Genomic DNA, 27,938 nt, shown 5'->3' with positions numbered 1-27,938 from the left:
ACAGGTAGCCCCCGAAGTCTACAGTGGCTGCGTATAGGCTATTGAAATGCTGCTGCAAAGACTTTCTCTGCTTCTGGGTGATAGGGTGGCCTCTCCATTTACACCACGTAACCTAGTTCTAGGGCACAACCTTTTCTGGGATATCCCTAACCATGTACATATAAACAATTTGGGGTCAGAATATGTGTCTATTGTTCTGTATAAATAGTACTTTATCTGCAACCTTTTGTGATGGGACGTAAAACCCCCAGGGGGTGCAGTGTGGGCCCCTAAATTCCCACAATCTGGTTACAATTGTCCAATTGAAGAGGTCCTGCTCTCCTGACATGTAAACAGGTGACCACTTTATAACCCCAGTTTTGGAGCAGTGTCTGTGTCATTCTGTTGGTCCTAGTGATTTTTCAATAAGAATATGTGTCAATTTTCACTTACAAATAAAGGAGTGTGATTGGGATCTGCAACCTAAAGTCCAAGCTTCAGTCTTCACGACACGTTGGCAGGTAGAAAGAAGACGGCTGTATTTACCAACCGCTCCGAAAACTAAGGCACTTATGTAATGCAGCCACCCCCGTGATAAAGGTGTAGGAAGCACAGGGGCAAAATACTGATGAAATAAACCAATTCATGGAGGGGCGTCACCTAGTATTAGGTTTGTATAGGGAGCCGATCACACACATGTAGTGCTCAGTGTCTGGCTTACTGCCTACTAGTGATGCCCATACTATCTGCCCAGCGCTGTGCAAACATTGATTGGACATGACCGTTTTGAGAATTGAAATGGTGATCCCAAATTGTGAAATGTAAATGTAAAGCATTTCCAGGAGTAGTAATCGAGGCACAAAGCGGAGTCCTGTGAACACGCGCTCCAGAAATATTTCATTGGGAGTATTAGTATTTGGGAGACCAGGACGGGTCAGGGGGGTCCTCACCCAGATGAGCAGTCTATAATGCTGGTATACCCCATGAATGTGCCACATGGCGGATGTACATGTTGGGGCACTGGGGACCTTTATGTTAGTTTAATAGCAAGGGCTTGGGTGTTTTGTCTGAAGCCATTTCCCATACGGACAGTGGTATAGTATAGGTTTGCCCATTACGCACATTGCTCTGTCATTTTATGGCACAGTGATCAGAGATTTCTTGTGGTCCTTGGATTCGGCGCAGAGCAAGCTTTGATCTGCTGAACGCTCGGACTCGTGCTTCATCCATAGGAAATAAAAATTGACAGCATGCAGTTGAGATAATGGAGGAATCCCAGGAGTCATGTGCCGACGCTGTTCTTGCTGGAGTCTGACTTTTCTCTGACAGCCGCTTATATATACCAGATGCATGTTTCCCTTGGCTTCGGAAAAGATGCTGATGATCCCTGCATTTTTTTTTTTTTTTTTTTTCCAGCTGCAGCGTGAATGCTTATATGCAATATTGGGGTGAAAGGGCTTACATACATTAGGTCAGAAGGTGGGAGGTCAGGCTGGGCAAGGGAGGGGTGATGGGTCACTTTCACCCATGGATGTGAGATGGATCATGCACAGAGTGCTCTGAGATGGTGGGGGTTGGGATTAAGGGGGTGAAAGCAAATGTTTTTTCATAATGTGATTCATGGATATGCACCTTTCTAATAATTTCAATCTCTCATGGTTTTCAAGATCTCGTCTTATGGGCGCTGAATAGCCATCAGAAGCCCTTGTTGTAGGACGCATGAAATTGGCACCGCTGTGTATGCTCGAAGTAAAGCGCTAAACAGCAAGCAGAGATCCTGAAAGCTACATGGTAACATAACATGCCCACCAGATCAAGTACAGATGGCAGTGTTTCATGGTCTGTATACTGACCACAGTGCCCAGACTGACCTCGGGTGAGTGAGGCTGCAAGTTAAAGTCAGGATACCAGGGGTCAGTCTAGACATAACTGTCTGTACAGACCATAAAATCCGGCCACCTAGACCTTGTCTGTGGTGTATGTTCTGCACATTGCGAATATACCTGATTTGTCATACAAACGAAGAAAAAGCTGCAGACCAAAAATTGGGGATCACCAAATGCAAATACAAAAATAATTTTATTGAATACTAGGCCAACAAACATGTTAAAAACAAATAAAAGTCAGCAAAAAACCCAAACAGCTTACAATAAAGCCCCTGACGAAGCCACCTTGCAGTGGCAACATGCATCGGGCATCTCCACGGGCTCCCCTGCTTCCAAGCCTTTATCCGCACCATATGCTGTTATAGGTCTGTATTAGCCACTGTGTTATCTTGCACAGCATGGTTTTTTGGCTGGTGCGAGTGCTATTTTTGATATCTGCACTTTGTGGATAGACAACTTAGAGGCTGCTTGCCCACCATTAGGTTGAACTAGTGCAGTGGAGTAACGGTATACCTTGGGTTGTCGCTATTTTGATGGTGTATGTTCATGTACTTATATACATGCTAGCCACCTTAGGGAGAGACCCAAGTTGGGCTAAATGTAGCGGGACAAAAGAGACCGAAAAGCCCTCTACTTAAAGGAAATACATAGTGGATGCTTTCCTGAAACGGAAAGTACTTGCAAGCAGCATAATACAAAGAATAGCAGGTTTACCCAGAATCCTTTGCAGTAGGCGGAGCTATGCAAATCATCTCTTTCCACCCCTGTCTAATCCACAGCGCTTGGAACCGCCAAGCGTGCAATGCTGCGGATTAGTTTCTAAATTTACACAGCCAACCAATTCCTACCTGTGGACACGTGTTTTGGGCTTTAGGCCCTCATCAGCACCCGCTACATTTAGCCCAACTTGGGTCTCTCCCTAAGGTGGCTAGCATGTATGTATCGCTTGCTCACCGAGCCCCACTCCATACAGCCAACCAATTCCAGCCCTGTGCTGATGAGGGCCTAAAGCCCGAAACACGTGTCCACAGTTAGGAATTGGTTGGCTGTGTAAATTTAGAAACTAATCCGCAGCATTGCACGCTTGGCGGTTCCAAGCGCTGTGGATTAGACAGGGGTGGAAAGAGATGATTTGCATAGCTCCGCCTACTGCAAAGGATTCTGGGTAAACCTGCTATTCTTTGTATTATGCTGCTTGCAAGTACTTTCCGTTTCAGGAAAGCATCCACCATGTACTTATATGTATTATTGAGACTTACATTGAGTTACTGTTGGCACCTGTACGCATTGCTCTGCGTTAGTGGGTATCCGCTAACGGAATCCGCTACATAGCGCTACTAACGCAATGTAACGGATCTGTTAGCACACCCATTGACCGCAATGTATGTAACGCATCGATAACACATGCCATTTTTGGCATGCGTTAGCGATGTTCCGTTATTTTGTGACGGACCTCGAACGCTGTCTGCAGCGTTTTTGGGTCCGTTCTCGCTAGCACAGATCGGGCATCTGCGTTAGCGCGATCGCTAAACGCGATCCCTTTTTGGACATTGCGTTAACGCAGTCCACTAGCGTATGCACTAAACGGTCTGCACTGGTACCGTCACACTAAACGATATCGCTAGCGATCCGTGACGTTGCAGCGTCCTGGCTAGCGATATCGTTCAGTTTGAGACACAGCAGCGATCAGAATCCTGCTGTGATGTCGTTGGTTGGAGCAGAAAGTCCAGAACTTTATTTCGTCGCTGGACTTCCTGCTGACATCGCTGAATCGGCGTGTGACGCCGATTCAGCGATGTCTTCGCTGGTAACCAGGGTAAACATCGGGTTACTAAGCACAGGGCCGCGCTTAGTAACCTGATGTTTACCCTGGTTACCAGCGTAAAAGTAAACAAAAAACAAACACTACATACTTACCTTCCGCTGTCTGTCCCTCGGCGCTCTGCTTCTCTGCCCTGTGTAAGGACAGCGGCCGGAAAGCAGAGCGGTGACGTCACTGCTGTGCTTTCCGGCCGCTGTGCTTACACAGGGCAGAGAAGCAGAGCGCCGAGGGACAGACAGCGGAAGGTAAGTATGTAGTGTTTGTTTTTTGTTTACTTTTACGCTGGTAACCAGGGTAAACATCGGGTTACTAAGCGCGGCCCTGGTTACCGGCATCATTGGTCGCTGGAGAGCTGTCTGTGTGACAGCTCTCCAGCGACGCTGCAGCGATCCGGATCGTTGTCGGTATCGCTGCAGCGTCGCTTAGTGTGACGGTACCTTAACGCAATGTGAACCTAGCCTTGCCTTCATCAACAATTGACATTCCTGTTTACTCTGACTGTCTATTTGGCCTTGGGAGGGCGGCCTCAGGCTTTATTGTAAGCTGTTTGGGTTTTTTGATGTCAAGTTTTGCTGACTTTTAATTGTTTTTAACATGTTTGTTGGCTTAGTATTCAATAAAATTATTATTTTTGTATTTGCGTTTGGTGATCCCCAATTTTTGGTCTGCAGCTTTTTCTTCGTTTGTATTGCATAGTTTTTGCATAGACCTTGGGTGTATCCCACCATATCTATTGTGGTGCCCTCCTAAACAAACTTGGTACTTATACCTGATCTGTCCATTCCTTGCAGTTTACAGGATCTCCGCTTGCTGCTGTCCAGTAGAGATTGAGGTGTCCCCTAGAGACATTGCATCTAATGATAGTCAGATGGCTCATGGCCCAGGGGCTATACGACTTGTGGGATTGTTAGTCACATGCTACTTTGCCCACATTAGATTGAGACTTGCCTTTAATTTGGCTTTCTCTCTCCAGTGCGCACAAGTTGTGCAACTTGTCTGGGACTTGCTATGGTGGAACCAGAGCCATAGGTAGTAGTAGTAATTGTCCATTGTATTGGGGGGTCAGGCATGATGTGTGTAGGAAGGATTGTGCCAGTGCCCTGCAGATGCCCCCTGTGCCATGTACCGTGAGGGGCGTTCTTCTCTGAGCTTCGGGTGGAGGTCACTTCTTTATTTTGTATACTTCCTCCTGTCCCAGGGTGAATTTCAGGTGAGGGGATGTTTTTTTTTTTTTTTTTTTGTGTATAATGGAGCACCGAAGCCTTTCAAAAGGGGTAAAGTGTGGAATTCCTGGGCACCATCAGATGCTCTCTTGATGTCATGGCTGGCTGAGGAGTAGCTGGAGAACCTGCTCTTCCACAAACAAAAATATTTTCACTGTTAAATCCTTAAGATTTCTGGATAAAAAAGCAAGCAGGAGCGAGTCATTATGTCCTTTTGTATCCCTAAAGCATGGGGGCATTTAGCTGGTGCTACACTACATCTCCCAGCATGCTGGGACTTGTAGTATTGTAACTGCTAGAGGGCCAGACTGATAACGGATCTAGAGGAATTAATTGTTGTTTACACTACAACCCCCAGCATGCCCTGACAGACAGGTATTGGATCTATTGGGTTAGAATTTTTTTTTTTTTTTTAATAATGTGATTTTACTATTGATTTTAAAGACAAATTTGCTTTGTACCCACTACTCTTCAGTAACTGGGTAGGGGTCAGAAGCGCTCCCAGCAGTATCACCTGGAAGAGATGGTGAAAGGCGGGAGCCTGCGCTCACCCGGCGGTGTTGTGTGAAGGCACCACACCTGTAGCTACATGTAACCGCTGCGGCGGCCCTGTGGCTGGAAGAATTTCCTTCCAGACTTGCAATGGTGGAGGAGGACGATATCGCAGCGTACGGGCTGCGCTGCTGTAAATAAGAAGTGACTAAATGCATTGGTACGAGAGAACCATTTTGGAACTCTGTTACCTCAGCACGTACAATGCGAGATCGTCCTCTACGATTGCAGCAGTCTCATACTGTGTATCCTGGACTATTGGGTGCTATAGATTAGGCTGTGTAGCATGGGCTGTTACGTAGGTCGGCTCTGCTAATTTGCCACACTGGGGACCCACTGGTTTAGCTTCAGCAATGCCTCTTACGGGTATTAACTACATGGGCTAGGGGCATTGTGGAAATTTGCACCAAATTGTGACTTTTAGATGCAGGAATGCTGTGGATCTACCGCTGATTTGATATGACGCAAATTTCCTCAAATCTGGTGCGCTGGTCATTTCTGCTTCGGATTTTCTCCGTTTATTTTTTTTCGTATTTGGCAGTGTCTTTCACATACGCTGCCGTGTTTCTGCCAGGTTCCCATGTGGGTGTATCCTAAGTAGCAATATTTGGTGATGCCTATAAAGTATGTATGGACAGTGATAATGGTGCCATGTGGCTCCTCGCATTGACCTGTCGGGGAATGACTGGGTGTGGGTGTCTGTTATTGAATTGTACTATTACAGAGGTGGGCAAGGGGCCACATGAGAGACCGTGACTGTTGTGGAGGGCCAAACCAATAGGCTGAAATTAATTCTACTCAATATTGTATTAGAATTATTATAATATTGAGAATTATATTGATGTTAATTGTATCGCTTAATATTGAGCAGAATTAAGTATGTTGGCCCCCTATATATCGTTTGAACCATAGTACAGCCCCTTCTGTATATTGTATGAACCCCCCCCCACAACCCCTTATACTGTAAGAGCACCCACACAGCCTTCCCATATACTGCATGAGGCCCGCACATCCACCCTCTATACATGAGCCCCACACAGCCTTCCCATATACTGCATGAGGCCCGCACATCCACCCTATATACTACATGAGCCCCACACAGCCTCCCTATATACACTGCATGAGCCCCACACAGCCTCCCTATATACACTGCATGAGCCCCACACAGCCTCCCTATATACACTGCATGAGCCCCACACAGCCTCCCTATATACACTGCATGAGCCCCACACAGCCTCCCTATATACAGCATGAGCCCCACACATCCTTCCCATGTACAGCGTGCGCCACACACAGCCTACCTATATATACAGCATGGGCCCCACACAGCCTCCCTATATACACTGCATGAGCCCCACACAGCCTCCCCATGTACAGCGTGAGCCCCACACAGCCTACCTATATACTGCATGAGCCCCACACAGCCTCCCCATGTACAGCGTGAGCCCCACACAGCCTCCCTATATACAGCATGAGCCCCACACATCCTTCCCATATACAGCATGAGCCCCACACAGCCTACCTATATACTGCATGAGCCCCACACATCCTTCCCATGTACAGCATGAGCCCCACACAGCCTCCCTATATACAGCATGAGCCCCACACATCCTTCCCATATACAGCATGAGCCCCACACAGCCTACCTATATACTGCATGAGCCCCACACATCCTTCCCATATACAGCATGAGCCCCACACAGCCTACCTATATACTGCATGAGCCCCACACATCCTTCCCATGTACAGCATGAGCCCCACACAGCCTACCTATATACTGCATGAGCCCCACACATCCTTCCCATGTACAGCATGAGCCCCACACAGCCTACCTATATACTGCATGAGCCCCACACATCCTTCCCATGTACAGCATGAGCCCCACACAGCCTACCTATATACTGCATGAGCCCCACACATCCTTCCCATGTACAGCATGAGCCCCACACATCCTTCCCATGTACAGCATGAGCCCCACACATCCTTCCCATGTACAGCATGAGCCCCACACAGCCTCCCTATATACAGCATGAGCCCCACACACCCTCCCTATATACACTGCATGAGCCCCACACAGCCTCCCCATGTACAGCGTGAGCCCCACACAGCCTACCTATATATACAGCATGGGCCCCACACAGCCTCCCCATGTACAGCGTGAGCCCCACACAGCCTCCCTATATACAGCATGAGCCCCACACATCCTTCCCATGTACAGCATGAGCCCCACACATCCTTCCCATGTACAGCATGAGCCCCACACATCCTTCCCATGTACAGCATGAGCCCCACACAGCCTACCTATATACTGCATGAGCCCCACAGATCCTTCCCATGTACAGCATGAGCCCCACACAGCCTACCTATATACTGCATGAGCCCCACACATCCTTCCCATGTACAGCATGAGCCCCACACAGCCTACCTATATACTGCATGAGCCCCACACATCCTTCCCATGTACAGCATGAGACCCACACAGCCTACCTATATACTGCATGAGCCCCACACAGCCTCCCTATATACTGCATGAGCCCCACACATCCTTCCCATGTACAGCATGAGCCCCACACATCCTTCCCATGTACAGCATGAGCCCCACACAGCCTCCCTATATACAGCATGAGCCCCACACATCCTTCCCATGTACAGCATGAGCCCCACACAGCCTCCCTATATACAGCATGAGCCCCACACAGCCTCCCTATATACTGCATGAGCCCCACACATCCTTCCCATGTACAGCATGAGCCCCACACAGCCTACCTATATACAGCATGAGCCCCACACATCCTTCCCATGTACAGCATGAGCCCCACACAGCCTACCTATATACAGCATGGGCCCCACACAGCCTCCCTATATACACTGCATGAGCCCCACACAGCCTCCCCATGTACAGCGTGAGCCCCACACAGCCTACCTATATATACAGCATGGGCCCCACACAGCCTCCCCATGTACAGCGTGAGCCCCACACAGCCTCCCTATATACAGCATGAGCCCCACACATCCTTCCCATGTACAGCGTGAGCCCCACACATCCTTCCCATGTACAGCATGAGCCCCACACATCCTTCCCATGTACAGCATGAGCCCCACACAGCCTACCTATATACTGCATGAGCCCCACAGATCCTTCCCATGTACAGCATGAGCCCCACACAGCCTACCTATATACTGCATGAGCCCCACACATCCTTCCCATGTACAGCATGAGCCCCACACAGCCTACCTATATACTGCATGAGCCCCACACATCCTTCCCATGTACAGCATGAGACCCACACAGCCTACCTATATACTGCATGAGCCCCACACAGCCTCCCTATATACTGCATGAGCCCCACACATCCTTCCCATGTACAGCATGAGCCCCACACATCCTTCCCATGTACAGCATGAGCCCCACACAGCCTCCCTATATACAGCATGAGCCCCACACATCCTTCCCATGTACAGCATGAGCCCCACACAGCCTCCCTATATACAGCATGAGCCCCACACAGCCTCCCTATATACAGCATGAGCCCCACACAGCCTCCCTATATACTGCATGAGCCCCACACATCCTTCCCATGTACAGCATGAGCCCCACACAGCCTCCCTATATACAGCATGAGCCCCACACATCCTTCCCATGTACAGCATGAGCCCCACACAGCCTCCCTATATACAGCATGAGCCCCACACAGCCTCCCTATATACTGCATGAGCCCCACACATCCTTCCCATGTACAGCATGAGCCCCACACAGCCTACCTATATATACAGCATGGGCCCCACACAGCCTCCCTATATACACTGCATGAGCCCCACACAGCCTCCCCATGTACAGCGTGAGCCCCACACAGCCTACCTATATATACAGCATGGGCCCCACACAGCCTCCCTATATACACTGCATGAGCCCCACACAGCCTCCCCATGTACAGCGTGAGCCCCACACAGCCTACCTATATACTGCATGAGCCCCACACAGCCTCCCTATATACTGCATGAGCCCCACACATCCTTCCCATGTACAGCATGAGCCCCACACAGCCTCCCTATATATAGCATGAGCCCCACACAGCCTCCCTATATACTGCCTGAGCCCCACACAGCCTCCCTATATACACTGCATGAGCCCCACACAGCCTCCCTATATACAGCATGAGCCCCACACATCATTCCCATGTACAGCATGAGCCCCACACAGCCTCCCTATATACACTGCATGAGCCCCACACAGCCTCCCTATATACACTGCATGAGCCCCACACAGCCTCCCTATATACACTGCATGAGCCCCACACAACCTCCCTATATACTGCGTGAGCCCCACACAGCCTCTCCATGTGCAGCATGAGCCCCCTGAGCCTCCATGTGCAGCATGAGCCCCCAGAGCCTCCATGTGCAGCATGAGCCCCCAGAGCCTCCCTATGTGCAGAACACCCCCATAGCCTCCCCATTCCCACCCAAACATCCCATACACATGAAGAAAAAATGGCACATACTCGCCTCGGTCCAGTTCCCCAGCGCACTGCTTCTCTCCCTGCCTCCGGTGTGCTGACTCTCCGCAGTACACAGCTGACGGATGAAATGACGTAATCGCGTCAGCTGTATCACACGCTGATTGGTGGAGGAAGTGATCAGTGCAGTCGGCGCCTATGGAGACAGCGGGTGGACATGGTGCGTCCCATGGACCTCTGGTTTCCAGCCCCACAGATGTCTTGGTCCACGGGCCAGACTGAGACAGCCAGAGGGCCGGATGTGGCCTGCGGGCCGCACTTTGCCCATGTCTGCACTATTGTGACTGTTTTTATCAATGGGGACCGTGGCCGCTATGAGGGGAAATCACAAACTGGTGTAATTTTTCATCAGACAAATTGTCCATATTTCCTAGAATCTATATATATAATTGTCTAAAGGTTTGGCTGTCTGTCCTGGAAATCCCGCGTCGCTGATTGTGCGAGGCCGCCAATCAGCGACGCGCACAGTCTCTGATTGGTCGAGGCCGGCTGGCCTGTGCGCGTCGCTTATTGGTTGAGGCCTGGCGGCCTCGACCAATCAGCGACGGGCACAGTCTGCCGCGAATTCTGGAATCATCATTGTCCTCCACTGCTGTCAAGTGCCGCCATTGTGTTGTCTAAGGGTCTAATTGTCTCTCGGATATCAGCCAATCAGCGATATTAGTGCGGGATTTAAACACCACTGACAGCGCTACATACATACATACATACATACATACATACATACATACATACATACATACATACATACATATTCTAGAATACCCGATGCTTTTGAATCGGGCCAACATCTAGTGGTCTAATATTAAAAAGCATCAGCAGAAAGTGTTGGGTGTTACTGCCCTGTGGCATTGGTGCCACTCCCTCACCACCATTGGCACATATGAACCCAGCCTACTAGTTGCTCACATGCGTTGTTTTAACTAAACCGAGGTAGAGATTTTGGATGAGCTGCACCACATTCCTCTGGCTATTACAGATGACCTCTTGGCGCAATGTGGTCAGAAGATGACTGTCCTGCTCAGACTCCTCGGAGCAGGCCTTCACTGGGCTCACACCGTGTTATTACAGCCCAGACGGGAGTAGAAATACCAGGAAATAAAGGAAATTGACTTCATGTAATGGCTCTTGTGACTTGGCCAGATGTCACTGCTCATTTTAAGGGGAACTCCAATATTGGTGGGAAACACTGGTAATAAGTCATATGGTGGATATCAGTATGGTGAAGGTAGAAGACCCCCAACCAGCTGTAGCCCATGCAGGGCGTCTACAGGATGGGGTCAGGAGAGATGGCCATCTCATTTGCTAACAGCTATGTTGTATATGGCTTATCTATGGCTGGTTTACCCTAGAGCTGCATACATCTGGACAATAGGCCTGATAATGACATGTCTGCACAGTGTCTGGTGGGAGCACACAAGCCCAATAAACAAATGTGTAGTTCAGTCCTTCACCTGTCTGTGTTCCCAGGCTACTTCAGGACTCAGAAGCCATAGATTGGGGGGGCAGTCATTCAACGGATACTACCACCCGAGCGGCACCAAAAATGTTGATCTCCTTCTGTATAGAGGCCTGTGCTCATGAAGGGTGCGATATTGTGCTATGCGTCTGACGTTCCATGATCACTTCCGGGAGGGTGTGCCCTTGATCATTGGTTACTTACCATTGTTGCATGATGATGGTTTTTGTGCCTGCAGACATACCTGTAATACATCTATTGCACGCCTCTTGCCGGGTCGTGTGGTTCCTAGTGCGCCACTTAGTGGCTGTGATATGAGCCATATTAGTCACTCAGAGGAATGGCAGCAGCCTACCGTAAAGGTATGAAGATGAGATGTAACCTCTTGCCTCGAATAGTTAAAATTTCCACAATTGATCCTCCTGAACATTGGATGTCACCTTATCTTTTTTTCCCAGCAAAACGATTGTCCTCTATCAGCTGATTTATTTTTTTCCAGAGGCTTTCTGCAGTGTCTTGATGTGCAGGCCTTTTTTTCCTGAGCACACCAGCCTTATCAGTAAGCCTATTAATAGCTGCTCCCATGTCTTTCTAGTTTGGTTTTCGCTTTATTTCTGATCTTACTAGAATCCATTTCACATTACTCAAATTAATGCGTATTTTCTTGCACCAAACCTGTCCCAAAAAACCAAGCCGAATGATCTGTTGGCACTGGCTCCTGTTGTGTGGTGAGTGCACGGATGGAGCAGTGCGGAGCTTTTTGGTTTTCAAAGATGTTTGATATCTGTGGTTTTACATGGGACTGCACGTAAACCAGAATGTTACATGGCCTAACACAACATTCACTGTACTGCAATATAGCACAATCCTTGGACACATGATGTGATTCGTTTCCAAATTTGCCATGAAGCACCTGCTTAAATGACCGCGTCAGCTCTGCTACATCTATTCAGGAATTGGTCCTTTTCTCTTGCGTTTTTGTAATCCTAAAGTTCCAGTTAAGCTATTTATTTATTTTTTTATTTTGAGCTCCTTTCTGATGTCATCATGTCCTCCTCCTATCCCCATTTTTAGTGGTGGATTGTTTTTTTTCTTTTCTTTCCTTTTTTTTTTTTTTTTTTTTTTTGCTTAGGCACCTTTAGGCCATTTTTAACAGTAGTTTTCCAGACATTAAATTCCATTAGTTTCCAAGCAGCAAACACCAGAAGAAGAAGAATGGGCAGGATAGGTCACTTTTTTTGACCACTTGGCGCTTTTGGAAACCTGGAGCTGTTAAAAGCTGCTCAGAAGACTGAACACATGCACAGCAAGTCGTTTTTATAGAGAAATTAATATGTTCATTCTTTTCAGCATTTTTAGAGCCAATTGGAGAGCGAAAAAAAATGTTGAGTGATAATGCCCTTAAGGGGGTGAGCATTGTGCCTTGACACTTTCCCAAAGTGCTTTAGTCCCTCAAATTATGTCCCACCCAGGACACTTCAGGTACAGGAAGCAATATGCAAGCCAAGCTGCAATTTCAGTGAGTACAGCCTATACCTGTTCATGCTGTACCTCCTGTTTCATGAAGAGAATGAGAAAAGATATCAGTGTGCTATGTGCCAGGTTCTCTGTATGGCATGCAAGTGGAAGGCAGGCTGGGTGACTGCTGCCAGGGTCATTACACTGCTGTAGTTCTCAACATGCCAAATCTGGGCAGTCGCCGCCTACCAGTATGTTATGATGTGCCGATAATCTGTGCCCTAAGGGCTTGTGCTGAGCAGGAAGTAAAGATACCTTCTCTTACCTGTATGCCTCTGGAGAAGTACGACTACTCTTCTTACCTGTGTGCCTCTGGGGAAGTACTACTACTCCTCTTACCTGAAGACACAAAAGCGCACAGAGGTAAAAAAATACTGTTGTAAAAAAAAATCACAGTAAATAAGCAAGTGCTAGTCAAAAAATGAAAAAATACAGGGTATTTAGTTAATACTTTTTTTTTTTTTTTTTGCAAAAAAAACGTATTATGTTAAGCTGCTCCACCAATCACAAGGTATACCCATAATAGAGCAGTCCTATCTAATGTATATAATCCCTATCTGATATATTTAAAAACCTGATCATCTGTATAGTACCTGTATGAGCAGGGTTCAGAGAGAAAATATCCATGTGGAACTTGCAGGATGGAACAGCTACAATGCAAATGACCCACAGAGGAGTGGTGGACTCCCCAGTCTTGTAGAAATAAGAGAACAATTATAGAACCAAAAACACATGGGCTACTTACATAGTGAACAAGTCTGTAGAAACCTGTTCACACACCACCAAGAAACTTGAAGACACAAAAGCGCACAGAGAGGTCAAAAAATACTTTGCAAAAAAACGTATAAACTAAATACCCTGTATTTTTTTCATTTTTTGACTAGCACTTGCTTATTTACTGTGACTTTTTTACAAAAGAGTATTTTTTGACCTCTCTGTGTGCTTTTGTGTCTTCAAGTTCTTTGGTGGTGTGAACAGGTTTCTACAGACTTGTTCAATGTGCAAGTAGCCCATGTGTTTTTGGTTCTATACTCCTCTTACCTGTATTCCTCTGGGGAAGTAGTACTATTCCTCTTACCTGTATGCCTCTGGAGATGTACTACTACTCCTCTTACCTGTGTGCCTCTGGAGATGTACTACTACTCCTCTTACCTGTATGCCTCTGGAAAAGTACTACTACTCCTCTTACCTGTATGCCTCTGGAGATGTACTACTCCTCCTCTTACCTGTATGCCTCTGGGGAAGTACTACTACTCCTCTTACCTGTATGCCTCTGGAAAAGTACTACTACTCGTAGTTGTATAATCTCTGTACATTATTATAATAGTCATGAAGCCGTACAGGATTTTTGTTCCTGCTCTAGAAGTATATATTAAGTATAATATTACGTCTGCTGTCTCATTCAGGGGTCACGTTGTGTTCTCGCATGACCGCATGGGCCGTGACCCTTTCTTTGCTCAGTGCTCTTGTAGGATATCAGACAGCCAACCATAGCTTCTATCCAGCGCCGGGTAATTACACTCCGTGTCCAGGGCTTACTGCCTGTAATTTTCTGTGGCAGAACCCAAAGCATGCACTACTGGCCATAGTTGTGAGGCTGGAGTGCAGCAAGTTGGAGATGCCTTAAGGTACCTTCACACATAACGATATCGTTGCAACGTCACGCTTTTTGTGATGTAGCAACGATCCCACTAACGATCTCGTTATGTGTGACAGCGACCAACGATCAGGCCCCTGCTGGGAGATCGTTGGTCGTTGGGGAATGATCAGGACCTTTTTTTGGTCGCTGATCACCCGCTGTCATCGCTGGATCGGCGTGTGTGACGCCGATCCAGCGATGTGTGTTCACTTGTAACCAGAGTAAATATCGGGTTACTAAGCACAGGGCCGCGCTTAGTAACCCGATATTTACCCTGGTTACCATTGTAAAAGTAAAAACAAAACACTACATACTCACATTCTGATGTCTGTCACGTTCCCCGCCGTCAGCTTCCCTGCACTGACTGTCAGCGCTGGCCGTAAAGCAGAGCACAGCGGTGACGTCACCGCTGTTACTGCCGGCGCTGACACAAAGTGCAGGGAAGCGGACGGCGGGGGACGTGACAGACATCAGAATGTGAGTATGTAGTTTTTGTTTTTTTTTTTACTTTTACAATGGTAACCAGGGTAAATATCAGGTTACTAAGCGCGGCCCTGCACTTAGTAACCCGATGTTTACCCTGGTTACCCGGGTGCTGCAGGGGGACTTCGGCATCGTTGAAGACAGTTTCAACGATGCCGAAGTCGTTCCCCTGATCATTGGTCGCTGGAGAGAGCGGTCTGTGTGACAGCTCTCCAGCGACCACACAACGACTTACCAACGATCACGGCCAGGTCGTATCGCTGGTCGTGATCGTTGGTAAGTCGCTTAGTGTAACGGTACCTTTAGTCTATTACATTTTTATGGCTCTAAAACATCTGGAGTGAAAATTAATCCAACTTTGATCTTGATTTTAAAACTCCCTACTGTTTTCTGTCTGCAGCATCTGTGCAGATCTTTGTGTCTCCATGGTAACCGCATACAACAAGATGAAAATGTGTTAAAGGGGTATTCCAGTCTGAAGCATTTATCACGCATCTACCTAAATCCCCTTATGCGCATTAGATCATGCAGCCATCTCTCCTGACTCCTCCATACACCGTTCCTTGGTCAGGTGCTCCTGGGAGAGAGCCGCTATCAGACGCCTTAGTAGCAGGTTATCCCCACCCCAGAATAAAAGGAGAGGGTGATGGAAATTCAATGTGCTGGATCCTTCTCCACTCCCCACCACCCTTGAGGACTTGTGAAAGTCTGAGGCCCCCATACACATTAGACCGCCGATTCATCTGACTTTAGTGTAAAGCCCCTTCTTGTGTATATGGGAGCGTCAGCCGACTGGTCGAGGGAGATGACGCATCAATGTCTGATTTTTGGACTGTCGATTGCATTGTTCTGCCAAGGATAAGCTGACGGACAACATCTCATATAGAGAACAAACGAGCCCTCACCCGAACGAGCGCCCCTGTGTATGGGAGTCGGCCGAGATGGCTGTTGGCTGAACAATCAGATGAAACATCGTTCAGCTGACAGCCATCAAGGTGTATAGCCAGATTAAAGGGAATGTAATGCGAAAGCAGCATGGTATAGGGGCAGAGCACCTGATTCCAGCAATGTGTCAATTACTGGAGAGAGAGAGTTTTCAGCTGATAATGTGTATGGCCGTCTTAAGTTGTCTGTGGCTTTAGTAGGAGGTGAATTCTGGATTAATGGGGTTGGCCCCCTGGTTCTCCAGCGGCCGGCCCAGCGCTCTGCTGCTTGCTTTCTCCTTCCCGTCCTCTGTACAAATGTCCAGTAAAGTAGGAATGGGGGTGGTGTAGATGAGGGTGGAAAGATCTTATCTCTAGAGGACAGTCATGTGGCTTTTGTTGTCTGCACCCCCTGCACAAAGCCTTTCTGGACTAAATGTACAAGGTTTTCTTTTTTTACCCTTTGCGCTTCCCTCCCTGATCACCCAGCTTTCCCAGACTCCTGATGGATAGTTTACCTAGTTATGAAGGTGTATTTATAAGGGGGCACTTTATGGATCTGGTCCGGTTGCCCACACTAGTGCTGACTCTGTCCGTGTGCAGATATCGTATGGCGCAGCGGGGATGGAGTTGCTTTATGGGCGAGATGTAGCCTAAATCCAGGCTAGAACTGTCTCCATGCAGATAATTGTTGGAGCGGATTCTGCAGAGCAGCGCTTTGGTCTGGTGAGCGCCCCGCTGCCTTGTTGCTTTGTGGCGCTGTGATGCTGCTGCAGGATAAGCAGGTGCTCTATGAATTAGTAATGGCTTGTAATCCCTTGTTCCTTTACTTTTGGTAAATATCTTGTCTGTTTGTTGGTGTGCAGTTAATAAGGCTTTATTACTTCTTTTCTTCCAGGAAGAGGCGCTGCGAGTGGGTTTGGGCGCAGGAGCGAGCAGACGTGGTGAGTCGGTGGAACTGGCTGCAGGCGCACGTGTCTGACCTGGAGTACCGGATCCGGCAGCACACCGACTTCTACCGCCAGCTGCGAGTCGGGAAGGTAAGTGCGGAGAATCACCCGAGACAGCACTTCTCTCCTGTCTGGTGACAGCCAGCACCACGGTGTCATGGGACCGACTTCTCTCGCCCTGATCCTTCCACCTCTGCAGATACAAAACCGTGTACACCTTCCATCCACAGGGCCAGGTTGTCCTGGGAGATGCCAGTCCGGCAGAAAGTAACGCAGGGGACCCCCTACAAGCTTTACCCACAGATACAAGAACAGCCGCCTCCGCACCCCCTTCTCCGGACCCTGAAAAGGTGAGGAGGCCGGCATACACACGTGCTTGTGATTTCTCTGCAGAGAGACTGTTTGCTTGTGTCTCTGGCCGCCAGCTTAACTTGCAGCCCATCTGGCCTAGCCACCCATTAGATAAGGTTGCCGCACGCGACATCATGGCCATTTAAAACAACATAATTTGATATTTGGTTACTCAAGGGCTTCGGGCGTAACATTAATGCCTGCGTCTGGTTACAGCATTGTTCTTGCATCATCCTGCATTTTGGAGAATTGCCTAAATAGCAATTCCCTACTGTAATGTTATCAATGTGTTAAGCGAGTAACCGGTAACAATGGGTTCCCAGCGATCTGTAGAGAAGAGCAGCTGCTTAACTACAAGTCTAAGCATGCCCTGACAAGCAGCTTGCTGGGAGTTGTGGTTATGCACAAACCAGAGCTGGGAGATTCCTTGCTCTGGAGCCATTGATAACTTCACATTAGCATTGTGCTATTAACTTCCAGTGAAATGGCTCCTTCCCCTTTTATAAGGCACATTATACCTGCGGGTAGGAGGGGTGTATACTTCTGCACTTCATCTTGGAATCTCTTCTGCGTCTGGATGAATCCCATGTCACTTTACAAGCTGCTGTCTCACCCGAAGTGCTGAATGTGTCCTACCTGCAAGTGAGCATATGCTCCATCCTGGTATAATGAGGGAAGCTTTTATTTTAGCGATAGTCATGCATCCTATAATCTGCTTTCTCACACCCCTCCCATCTGGTGTAATTACTGCAGCATATTTCCCATCTTCTGGCAGTGGAGTGGTCAATGTGAAGTCACTGGGGCCCGTGCTCCCTCTGCTGGCCACTAGCGATGCTGCAGCCGCTGGTTATTAGTGCATGATTCAATGCCATGTAACTGCTCGATTGTCCGGAGATTTCCTCATCTTTGCCTGTGCACGACCATAACACTTCTCTCATTTGGATTCTGTAGGCTGATCCTGGAGCGACAGAAGCTAAAATCTTGCAAAAACCCATTAATGGAGTTGTTAATATGTGAGTATGAGATGGAACCTTTTGTGATATGTAATGTAATCACACGGCAATACACCTGGATAATTCTGGCCGTGTTCGCTCTCCAACAGGCTCCCGTCACGCTCTAGCTCTGAGCCGGAGGAGCAGACACCTAGTAAGCCCGCAGCCTCCATAGGGGACAACAGCTATGTATGTGCAAGAACAAGGCCCGTCCTCCACTGTAAGAGGAGGAGGGTAGTAAGGCCGGACAGACTTCTGCCCCTCCACAAGAAGGTAAGGGTTAAAGGTGCAGATCGCAGCATAATCCAACAATTACATTCACTATATGGGCAGAGAATTGGGACACTTACTGGGGCTTTCTTGCTATCCCATTCTAAATCCACTGATATTAATATGGAGTCAGCCCCCTTGCAGCTGTAACGGATTCTTCTCTTCTGAGAAGACTTTCTACAAGATTTTGTAGGTGTCTACCGGACTGTTCCAGTTCATCCCATACCAGACTCCCCTAACCACTGTCTTTATGGACCTTTCTTTGTGTCCTGGGCACAGAAAAGGGCCCTCCTCAAGCTGTTCCCACAAAGCTGGAAGCTACAATTGTCCAAAATGTCTTGTACACTGGCATATTAAGATGCTGTAACTAATGGCCTAGGCCATTACCTGAAAAACATCCCGTAATATCATCCCTCCATCACCAGACTCAGTCACTGTACTGCGCGAGCTGTAAAGTTCTGGCATTCACCAAACCCAGACTGAGACGCCAGAGAGCGAATTCTGATCCGTCCCTCCAGAGCACATTTCTGCTGCTCCAGTGGTGGCTGCTTTACACCACTTCATCTTGTGCTTGGTGATGTAAGGTTTGCATGCAGTTGCTCAGTCACAGACATCCATGACGTGAAGCTCCCGACGCACAATTTTTGTGCTGATATCAATGATTAACACATTAAGTGGTCAGTTTTAATCTATGAAGAAAGGGAGTAAGAAACAAAAGCGAAAAGAGCCATCACCCCCTCCCCAAGGGAAGTGCAATGGTGGGGTGGGGGAACGCATATCTACGATAGCTTTTGGGGTTTCGTTTTTACAGTGTTAATTGTAATAATGACGTGACGGCATTATTCTCCTGGTGAGAAAGATGGCGGCAATACCAAACTTGTATAGTTAAAGGGAATCTGTCGCCCTTTTAAGAGTTTTGTCAGTTAGTAATATGGGCATAGAGGTTGTGTACAGCTAAAATACCTGTATACCTCCTGGATGTGGCCTTGCTTTGATGGGGTCTTCCAGGCTATGGGGCATAGAGTGGCCTGAAGATGAGACTGCCTACTGACTTCATTACACAAGATTTCTCCTCCCTTTTCTTTAGATGGCCCTTTAATGTCATTTGCGCGTCCGGAAGTCCCTCGCCTGCATATTCTGCCTGCCATCGCTCTTCTCTGTGTGCTGGTGATCTCTGGGACCGCAAGTTACTGTGACTCCAGCGCCTGCGCACATCAAAATTGTAGACCGCATCCACAGAGGAGCGACGATGGGCAGAATGCGCAGGATTTCCGGCCGTCACACGTCAAAGGGACGTCTGAAGAGAAGGGGAGGAGAAATCTTGTATAATGAAGACTAGGGCAGTGGATATTATACATTGGGGGTAATGGAAATGGATGATAAACCCGAATTGATCTATTAAGAGATGAGATGTGTCCCAATACTTTTGACCATGAAGTGTATCTGTGAGGCTTTCTATGGCACCTACTATGTGATTTAGCAGTTTGTGGCTGTGAATAAGTCGATGCTTGTTCTGCGAGCTGGCGTCATTTCTTTACAATTATAATATGGCATTTCTCTATCAGAGACTAGTATATTGCTAGGGCCATGTGATGCTGCTAGTCTTGGACAAGCCAAGCAACCAAAAATAACTTTTTTGCAAAAAAAAAATAAAATTAAATTGCAGCCAGGATTGCAAGTAAATGACAACCGCAGCCAGCATGTTTGGTGCTATGGCAAATGTTGTTGTTCCATTATGTTACCTGCAGCAATACAACCATTGTGACTTGTAATGTGGAGCTGCGTCTGACAGCAGTGTGAGCCTTAAAGGGAACCTGACAGGTGATGCCTGCTGCCCAATCTGTGGACCCTGGCTGTACGATCACAGCCATGTATGTCTCTAAAACACTGCGCCTGCCTGCTGACAGTGACTGCGCTGGTAGGCAGAGGCTTGTCAGTCGCTATCAGTGGCCAGGGAATCTGCCTGTACAACTAGTCACCCTCGTGGCTCAATCCCTGGCAGCTGTTAAAAGTGTTTTCCCTGAAACACCGCAGCATTGAATGGATGGGCATGGATTGTGCTGCAGGTATCACCTGTAAGGTTCCATTTAAAGGGAGTGTCCACTAGAGCACATTGCCATCATGGTGGGGGGCAGTCTGTTAGACAGCAGAGCTGCTGCCGAGTGTTTTGTCCTCTGAGGAAGTGATTATATATTACATCAAGGGTGGGGAACTTTTTTTTTTACTGCCAGGGGCCATTTGAATATTTATCATACCGTCATTCGGGGGCAATAGAAAAATTATCAACTTGATATTTTTCCTGCTATAAACATTTGATTAACTTGCCCCCAATAGAGCTGTTTCAACTTGATGCGACACTGATATTAGATGATATTGATGTTGCTACTTGAAACTGCTTTTCCAGATTTTCTTCAGTTTGGAGCGCAGTCAACTCATTGCAATGGTAAATTTTGAAAAGTTGCTGTGGGGCCAAATGCTTAGCGAGAGGAGCTGTGGGGGCCATATATGTAGCTGGAGGAGCTGTGAGGGCCATATGCGTAGCTGAAGGAGCTGTGGGGGCCATATGCGTAGCTGGAGGAGCTGTGGGGGCCGTATGCGTAGCTGGAGGAGCTGTGGGGCCATATGCGTAGCTGGAGGAGCTGTGGGGGCCGTATGCGTAGCTGGAGGAGCTGTGAGGGCCATATGCGTAGCTGGAGGAGCTGTGGGTGCCATATGGGTAGCTGGAGGAGCTGTGGGGGCCATATACGTAGCTGGAGGTAGCTGTGGGGGCCATATGCGTAGCTGGAGGAGCTGTGAGGGCCATATGCGTAGCTGAAGGAGCTGTGGGGGCCATATGCGTAGCTGGAGGAGCTGTGGGGGCCATATGCGTAGCTGGAGGAGCTGTGGGGCCATATGCGTAGCTGGAGGAGCTGTGAGGGCCATATGCGTAGCTGAAGGAGCTGTGGGGGCCATATGCGTAGCTGGAGGAGCTGTGGGGGCCATATGCGTAGCTGGAGGAGCTGTGGGGGCCATATACGTAGCTGGAGGTAGCTGTGGGGGCCATATGCGTAGCTGGAGGAGCTGTGAGGGCCATATGCGTAGCTGAAGGAGCTGTGGGGGCCATATGCGTAGCTGGAGGAGCTGTGGGGGCCATATGCGTAGCTGGAGGAGCTGTGGGGCCATATGGGTAGCTGGAGGAGCTGTGGGGCCATATGCGTAGCTGGAGGAGCTGTGAGGGCCATATGCGTAGCTGAAGGAGCTGTGGGGGCCATATGCGTAGCTGGAGGAGCTGTGGGGGCCATATGCGTAGCTGGAGGAGCTGTGGGGCCATATGCGTAGCTGGAGGTAGCTGTGGGGGCCATATGGGTAGCTGGAGGAGCTGTGGGGGCCATATGCGTAGCTGGGTAGCTGGAGGAGCTGTGGGGGCCATATGGGTAGCTGGAGGAGCTGTGGGGGCCATATGCGTAGCTGGGTAGCTGGAGGAGCTGTGGGGGCCATATGCGTAGCTGGAGGTAGCTGTGGGGGCCATATGCGTAGCTGGAGGAGCTGTGGGGGCCATATGTGTAGCTGGAGGGGCAGTGAGGGCCATATGCGTGGCGGGAGGAGCTGGGGCGGCCATATGCGTAGCAGGAGGATCTGTAGGGGCCATATGCGTGGCGGCAGGAGCTGTGGGGGCCGTATGCGTGGCGGTGGGGGTCATACGTAGCTGTGGGGGCCATATGCGTGGCGGGAGGAGCTGGGGGCATACACTGGAGGGCTGGTCCTGGGCCTTACACAGTACATTACAGGAGACACTGGGTGGTCATTGCTGTCTTCGTTGATGGGACAGGAGTGCAGAACGCGCTCACTCTGCCTACATAGTACTTCCTTGCACTGGTCAGCGTGAGGAAATAATCCTTTGATTGCAGTAGTGAAGGATCCTATGAATTTTGACTAATCCATGTTCCCATATTGTTTCCATCTTTATATTTGCCCTGGGAGACTTTCCTGTTCCCCTCCCCGTGTAGAAGCCCTTCTCGGGTTTGCACAATCATCACTGTGTGCCCACTTTATACTGAGCAGCCATTGCCCGGCCTGTTCCCCTCCCTCATCCTCACTGCGGAAACATTGACGGGGGATGTTTAGAAATGTGACTGCAGTTCAGGGCCGGGACCTTTCCTACAGTCTCTCAGGGTTGTGCTTTGCAGTGAGCCCATCGGACACTTCTTAGTACAGTGGGTTTGCTCTAAGATCTGTTTTGGTTAGAACCCCTTAACGCACAATGACCTTTCTGTACGTCATCTGTCACGTACTTGCCTCAGAATTGCACTTAGGTACGGCTTTGGGATTGAACAGGAACCCTGTCTGTGCAAACGCCACAAATTTAAAATCAGGAGCTTGTTACAGCAGCTGGGTCAGAGTAATCTCCAGTCCCAGCCTTGAAATAATTGTTTACAGCGTTTTCTGACTTCAGGTGGCTGCAGATATATTTTGTTGTGCAAAGTGCAATATCCTATACTCTCTATGTATATACATATATCACATTTGTATCGTTTTTGTTGTTGTACACTTGCGAGATTAATAAAGTTTGCTATCCTTTCTACAATCTGAAATGGTATCAATGTGTCATTGTTGGGCAACTTGTAGTGACTCAATAGTCATAAATAAGGGAAATGAATCATTGTTTGTGGTGGGAAACCTGGATGTTTATCTCCCTCTGCTGGTGACCGAGAGTTAATGCTGGTGTTTTTTTTTTTTTTTTCCTCTCCTTTTTGCAATCTGCACAGGTTCAGCGCAGCGTACCTCGGCCCTGTGAGGTTTCCTCATCGTGTGTCATGTGTGCCACTTACCCAGGGGTCTCATGCCAGTTTCCATACAGTGATCCACTATCAGAGCGTCTGACCCTTTTGGATCCAGCTATTCATCCTGTACTCTCCTTTCCCGCTGGTGAGTGTGGGATTACTGTCTGCCATTTGTGTAGGACTCACAAGACGGATTAGGAGTAAATTCAGACTATACAGAGGCAGCGTGCTGTGGGCATCACCCCCGAACTGCACAGGCAGGTATAAGTGGCAGTGATGCATTCTGGCTGTTGCTCAGGATCATTCTGTACTAGAAATGGTGGAAATCAAATCGTAGAACTCAGTCCAGTGGCTGCCAGGAATCTGTGGTCATTGGACAGGTGCCCTGCAACCCACCCCTTAGGATAATGGGACTCGGAGTATCTAGATCGCGTCATGTGAATAGACTAGAGCGGTTTCTAGACATGTAATAGAAATCATGTTCGTTCTGGAAAAGGTAAAACAAGGATAAAAAGACATGATGGTACTTGGAGTTTCCCACTACATTGATGTGACCGGAACTAATGACAGTCCTATCGCTTTATTGTGACTCCCACAGATGTCCCTGTTGGTCTGCGCCTTCACTCCCTACTTCGTTCACATAACAAGATGGAAAGACTAAAATCAAGCAAAAAATTAAAACAGCGACCCCAAAATCAAGTCCTCACCACCCCTGAGGGTCTTCGTACAGACAGAACGGCTGGGATTTTCCATGCTCACAGTAAGTCTGATGACCCACCCTTCATACCTTGTGCATGAATGTTATCGCTGTGTTTGCATCCTGTGGTTCTCCAGCTGTTGTGAAGCTACAACTCCCATCATCTCATGACAGCAGCTACAGAGTCAGACTTTTCAGACCTCGCCCACTTTAATCTTTTCATTCCTGTTTCAGGACTTACTGTCCATAGGCCATCTTCAGAGACCCTCCTGAAACAGCACTTGGAACCCTTACCACGCACCTTAAAGTGTGAGCGCATGTCATCCCTAAAGTCGGAGCGCACTCTGTCCCTCTCCATATCACACAACAAGAAGAGGCATCATAGTCCCCTGGAGCGAGACGGTAAGATTGTCCGACCACTAGTGAACCAGTGTTATCTGTGGTCGCTGCCTCAGGCCGCTAACCTCAGGTTCTCCCGCTTTGCCAGCAGGAAGGCATGAGATGGAGAGCGGGAGGTCCAGTCCTGCGTCAGAAAACCTTTCCGGCCTGTATACGCCTTTGGCTCGGCAACAGTCAACTCCACCTGAAGGGATGACTTCTGCATCGCTCAGTGCTGCTGCTGCCGCCGCCGCTGCGGTACGTGGGGGGCTTCCCTGTATCCAGTGATCTGTTTTGTCATGTTGTCCTCATTGGATTTGGGGCACCAGTATATTCATTGTCTGTGCCTGATCGCCATTATTGTCCAGGTTCTTTCGTTACTTTGCACAGGCTGCAGAGATATAGGCCTTCTCGTTTCTGGGTAACTTCTATTTGTGCTGTATAGCGAACATTGGCTGGTTTCGTCTGGGGTTATACAGAGACTTTGACCATTATACAGGGAATGCCGGGAAACCTTTCTTTATTTTGCTGCAACATCAAAGCATAATACAAGCAAATGGAAAGTCATTGCAACATGCAAGGTAGCACCACACGGAGACCACAAAACATAACATAATGATCACATAAGATTCTCCTTGTGGAGTGTGAACCACTAGACGTGTGACGTTCTGCAAAACCAAGAAACACTAAAATGTAGTTGGCCAGGCCAGTATTACTGTAAGTAAAGGGGTTGCCAAGGATGTCCATGGGTTGTGTCTGGTATTGCAGCTCAGCCCTTCTAAAAGTGAACAGGGCTAAGGTGCAATATTGCTTGCAACTAGTGGACAGGGTTGGACCTTGTTTTACTCATGGGCAATGCTTTTAAGCCTGGGTGGGGCTCATGCCCCAACACAGATCATGTGGCCAAAGACCATTGAATGCTGCGGTACAATACAAGTGAATGAGGGCACATTGGGACCTTGACAAGCAAGTCGGAAGCAGTTGGATATTTTGCAACTTTCTTGTCGCAATCATCATTCATTTGCATTATGCCGGCATATACAGTCATGGCCAAAAGTATTGACACCCCTGCAATTCTGTCAGATAATCATTTTCTTCCTGAAAATGATTGCAAACACAAATTATTTGGCATTATTATCTTCATTTAATTTGTCTTAAATGAAAAAACACAAAAAGAATTGTCCTAAAGCCAAATTGGATATAATTCCACACCAAACATAACAAAGGGGGTGGACAAAAGTATTGGCACTGTTCGAAAAATCATGTGATGCTTCTCTAATTTGTGTAATTAACTGCACCTGTAACTTACCTGTGGCACGTAACAGGTGTTGGCAATAACTAAATCACACTTGCAGCCAGTTGACATGGATTAAAGTTGACTCAACCTCTGTCCTGTGTCCTTGTGTGTACCACATTGAGCATGGAGAGAAGAAAGAAAACCAAAGAACTGTCTGAGGACTTGAGAAACCTAATTGTGAGGAAGCATGAGCAATCTCAAGGCTACAAGTCCATCTCCAAAGACCTGAATGTTTCTGTGTCTACCGTGCGCAGTGTCATCAAGAAGTTTAAAGCCCATGGCACTGTAGCTAACCTCCCTAGATGTGGACGGAAAAGAAAAATTGACAAGAGATTTCAACGCAAGATTGTGCGGATGTTGGATAAAGAACCTCGACTAACATCCAAACAAGTTCAAGCTGCCCTGCAGTCCGAGGGTACAACAGTGTCAACCCGTACTATCCGTCGGCGTCTGAATGAAAAGGGACTGTATGGTAGGAGACCCAAGAAGACCTCACTTCTTACCCCAAGACATAAGCCAGGCTGGAGTTTGCCAAAACTTGCCTAAAAAGCCTAAAACGTTTTGGAAGAATGTTGTCTGGTCAGATGAGACAAAAGTAGAGCTTTTTGGGCAAAGACATCAACACAGAGTTTACAGGAGAAAAAAAGAGGCATTCAAAGAAAAGAACACTGTCCCTACAGTCAAACATGGCGGAGGTTCCCTGATGTTTTGGGGTTGCTTTGCTGCCTCTGGCACTGGACTGCTTGACCGTGTGCATGGCATTATGAAGTCTGAAGACTACCAACAAATTTTGCAGCATAATGTAGGGCCCAGTGTGAGAAAGCTGGGTCTCCCTCAGAGGTCATGGGTCTTCCAGCAGGACAATGACCCAAAACACACTTCAAAAAGCACTAGAAAATGGTTTGAGAGAAAGCACTGGAGACTTCAAAGGTGGCCAGCAAGGAGTCCAGACCTGAACCCCATAGAACACCTGTGGAGAGATCTAAAATGGCAGTTTGGAGAAGGCACCCTTCAAATATCAGGGACCTGGAGCAGTTTGCCAAAGAAGAATGGTCTAAAATTCCAGCAGAGCATTGTAAGAAACTCATTGATGGTTACCGGAAGCGGTTGGTCGCAGTTATTTTGGCTAAAGGTTGGGCAACCAAGTATTAGACTTTTGTCTGGCCCATTTTTGGAGTTTTGTGTGAAATGATCAATGTTTGCTTTTTCCTTCATTCTCTTTTGTGTTTTTTCATTTAAGACAAATTAAATGAGGATAATAATACCAAATTATTTGTGTTTGCAATCATTTTCAGGAAGAAACTGAGTATTATCTGACAGAATTGCAGGGGTGTCAATACTTTTGACCATGACTATAGCAATCTTTGGTATATTACTCCAAAGTCCTCTGTAACACTGGCCTGCCATCACCTGTTAAAAGCTCCAATTATCTCACATGGCACTGAGGGAGAGAGGGATGCAGGTCTTCAATATTCTACAGGCCAAAGCCACAGGTAGCACAGCTCTGATCTAGAAGAACACTGTCAAGTATTAAAAAAAAAAAAATTATAATAATGGGCTACCAGTTATTGACAGACACTGTTATAGGCTTCCTTACTGGCACCTTCTGGAGCGCAGATGATTGTAGGGACTCCCTGCATTAGTAATCACACTTTTCATGTAAATGCGTCACAATATTGTTTGAGGTTGTTCCTATCCGGGCATGTGAGTATCACTGTGGGGGTAAGAGGAGATTGTTTTTTTTCCTGGACAACACACCACCATAGATTGCGTTGTGTAATGCTGCATAATGGAAATATGGCTGTGCTGCCAGGTATGGGTTAACCAGAAAACACTTATAGGGTATGTTCACACTGGGGGTGTTTGCTGCGTTTTTATGCTAATTTTCAGCTGCTTTTTACAGTACCAGCAAAGGCTATGAGATTTCAGAAATCTCAGCACACATTGGATTTCTGTTTGATCAGTATTTTGTGCTTTGCTGCGTTTTTTGGACATAGAGCATGTCACTTCTTTCAGCGTTTTTGCTGCGTTTTTTTCAATCACTGATCTGAATGGGTGTTAAAAAAAAAATGCAGCAAAAACAAGGTGTCATTATTTGCTGCATTTTTGCTGCTGAAAATCCAAGGAAATTGGCAGGGACAAAGAGAAAAAAAAGAAAGCACCAAAAAACGCACCTAAACCTGTGTTTTTGACGCAGCTTCTTTCCTGCCAAGAAGATCAGGTTTTGCTGCAGAAAAAAAAAGCA

General features: G+C 47.8%; 1 protein-coding gene across 7 annotated transcripts in view; it reads left to right on the top strand.

Annotated features, from left to right (window-relative positions):
* KANSL1 (KAT8 regulatory NSL complex subunit 1) overlaps positions 1 to 27,938 on the top strand; it is a 97,047-nt gene that overhangs the window by 51,572 nt on the left and 17,537 nt on the right. For 4 of the 7 annotated variants that reach the window (XM_069751309.1, XM_069751310.1, XM_069751312.1 and 1 more), the window contains 8 exons: positions 16,897 to 17,038; positions 17,179 to 17,298; positions 18,251 to 18,312; positions 18,402 to 18,564; positions 23,307 to 23,466; positions 23,920 to 24,081; positions 24,253 to 24,420; positions 24,509 to 24,654. In XM_069751309.1, coding sequence (XP_069607410.1) covers positions 16,897 to 17,038; positions 17,179 to 17,298; positions 18,251 to 18,312; positions 18,402 to 18,564; positions 23,307 to 23,466; positions 23,920 to 24,081; positions 24,253 to 24,420; positions 24,509 to 24,654 — 1,123 coding nt within the window. Of the gene's footprint in view, positions 1 to 16,896; positions 17,039 to 17,178; positions 17,299 to 18,250; positions 18,313 to 18,401; positions 18,565 to 23,306; positions 23,467 to 23,919; positions 24,082 to 24,252; positions 24,421 to 24,505; positions 24,655 to 27,938 lie in introns of all 7 variants that reach the window. The other 3 variants (XM_069751307.1, XM_069751308.1, XM_069751306.1) reach the window with 1 other exon arrangement.

This window comes from Ranitomeya imitator, chromosome 2 (genome assembly GCF_032444005.1).
Source record: "Ranitomeya imitator isolate aRanImi1 chromosome 2, aRanImi1.pri, whole genome shotgun sequence".
Lineage (NCBI taxonomy): Eukaryota > Metazoa > Chordata > Amphibia > Anura > Dendrobatidae > Ranitomeya > Ranitomeya imitator.
The sequence above is the reverse complement of the archived record's forward strand: the minus strand, read 5'-3'. Positions and strand labels throughout refer to the sequence as shown.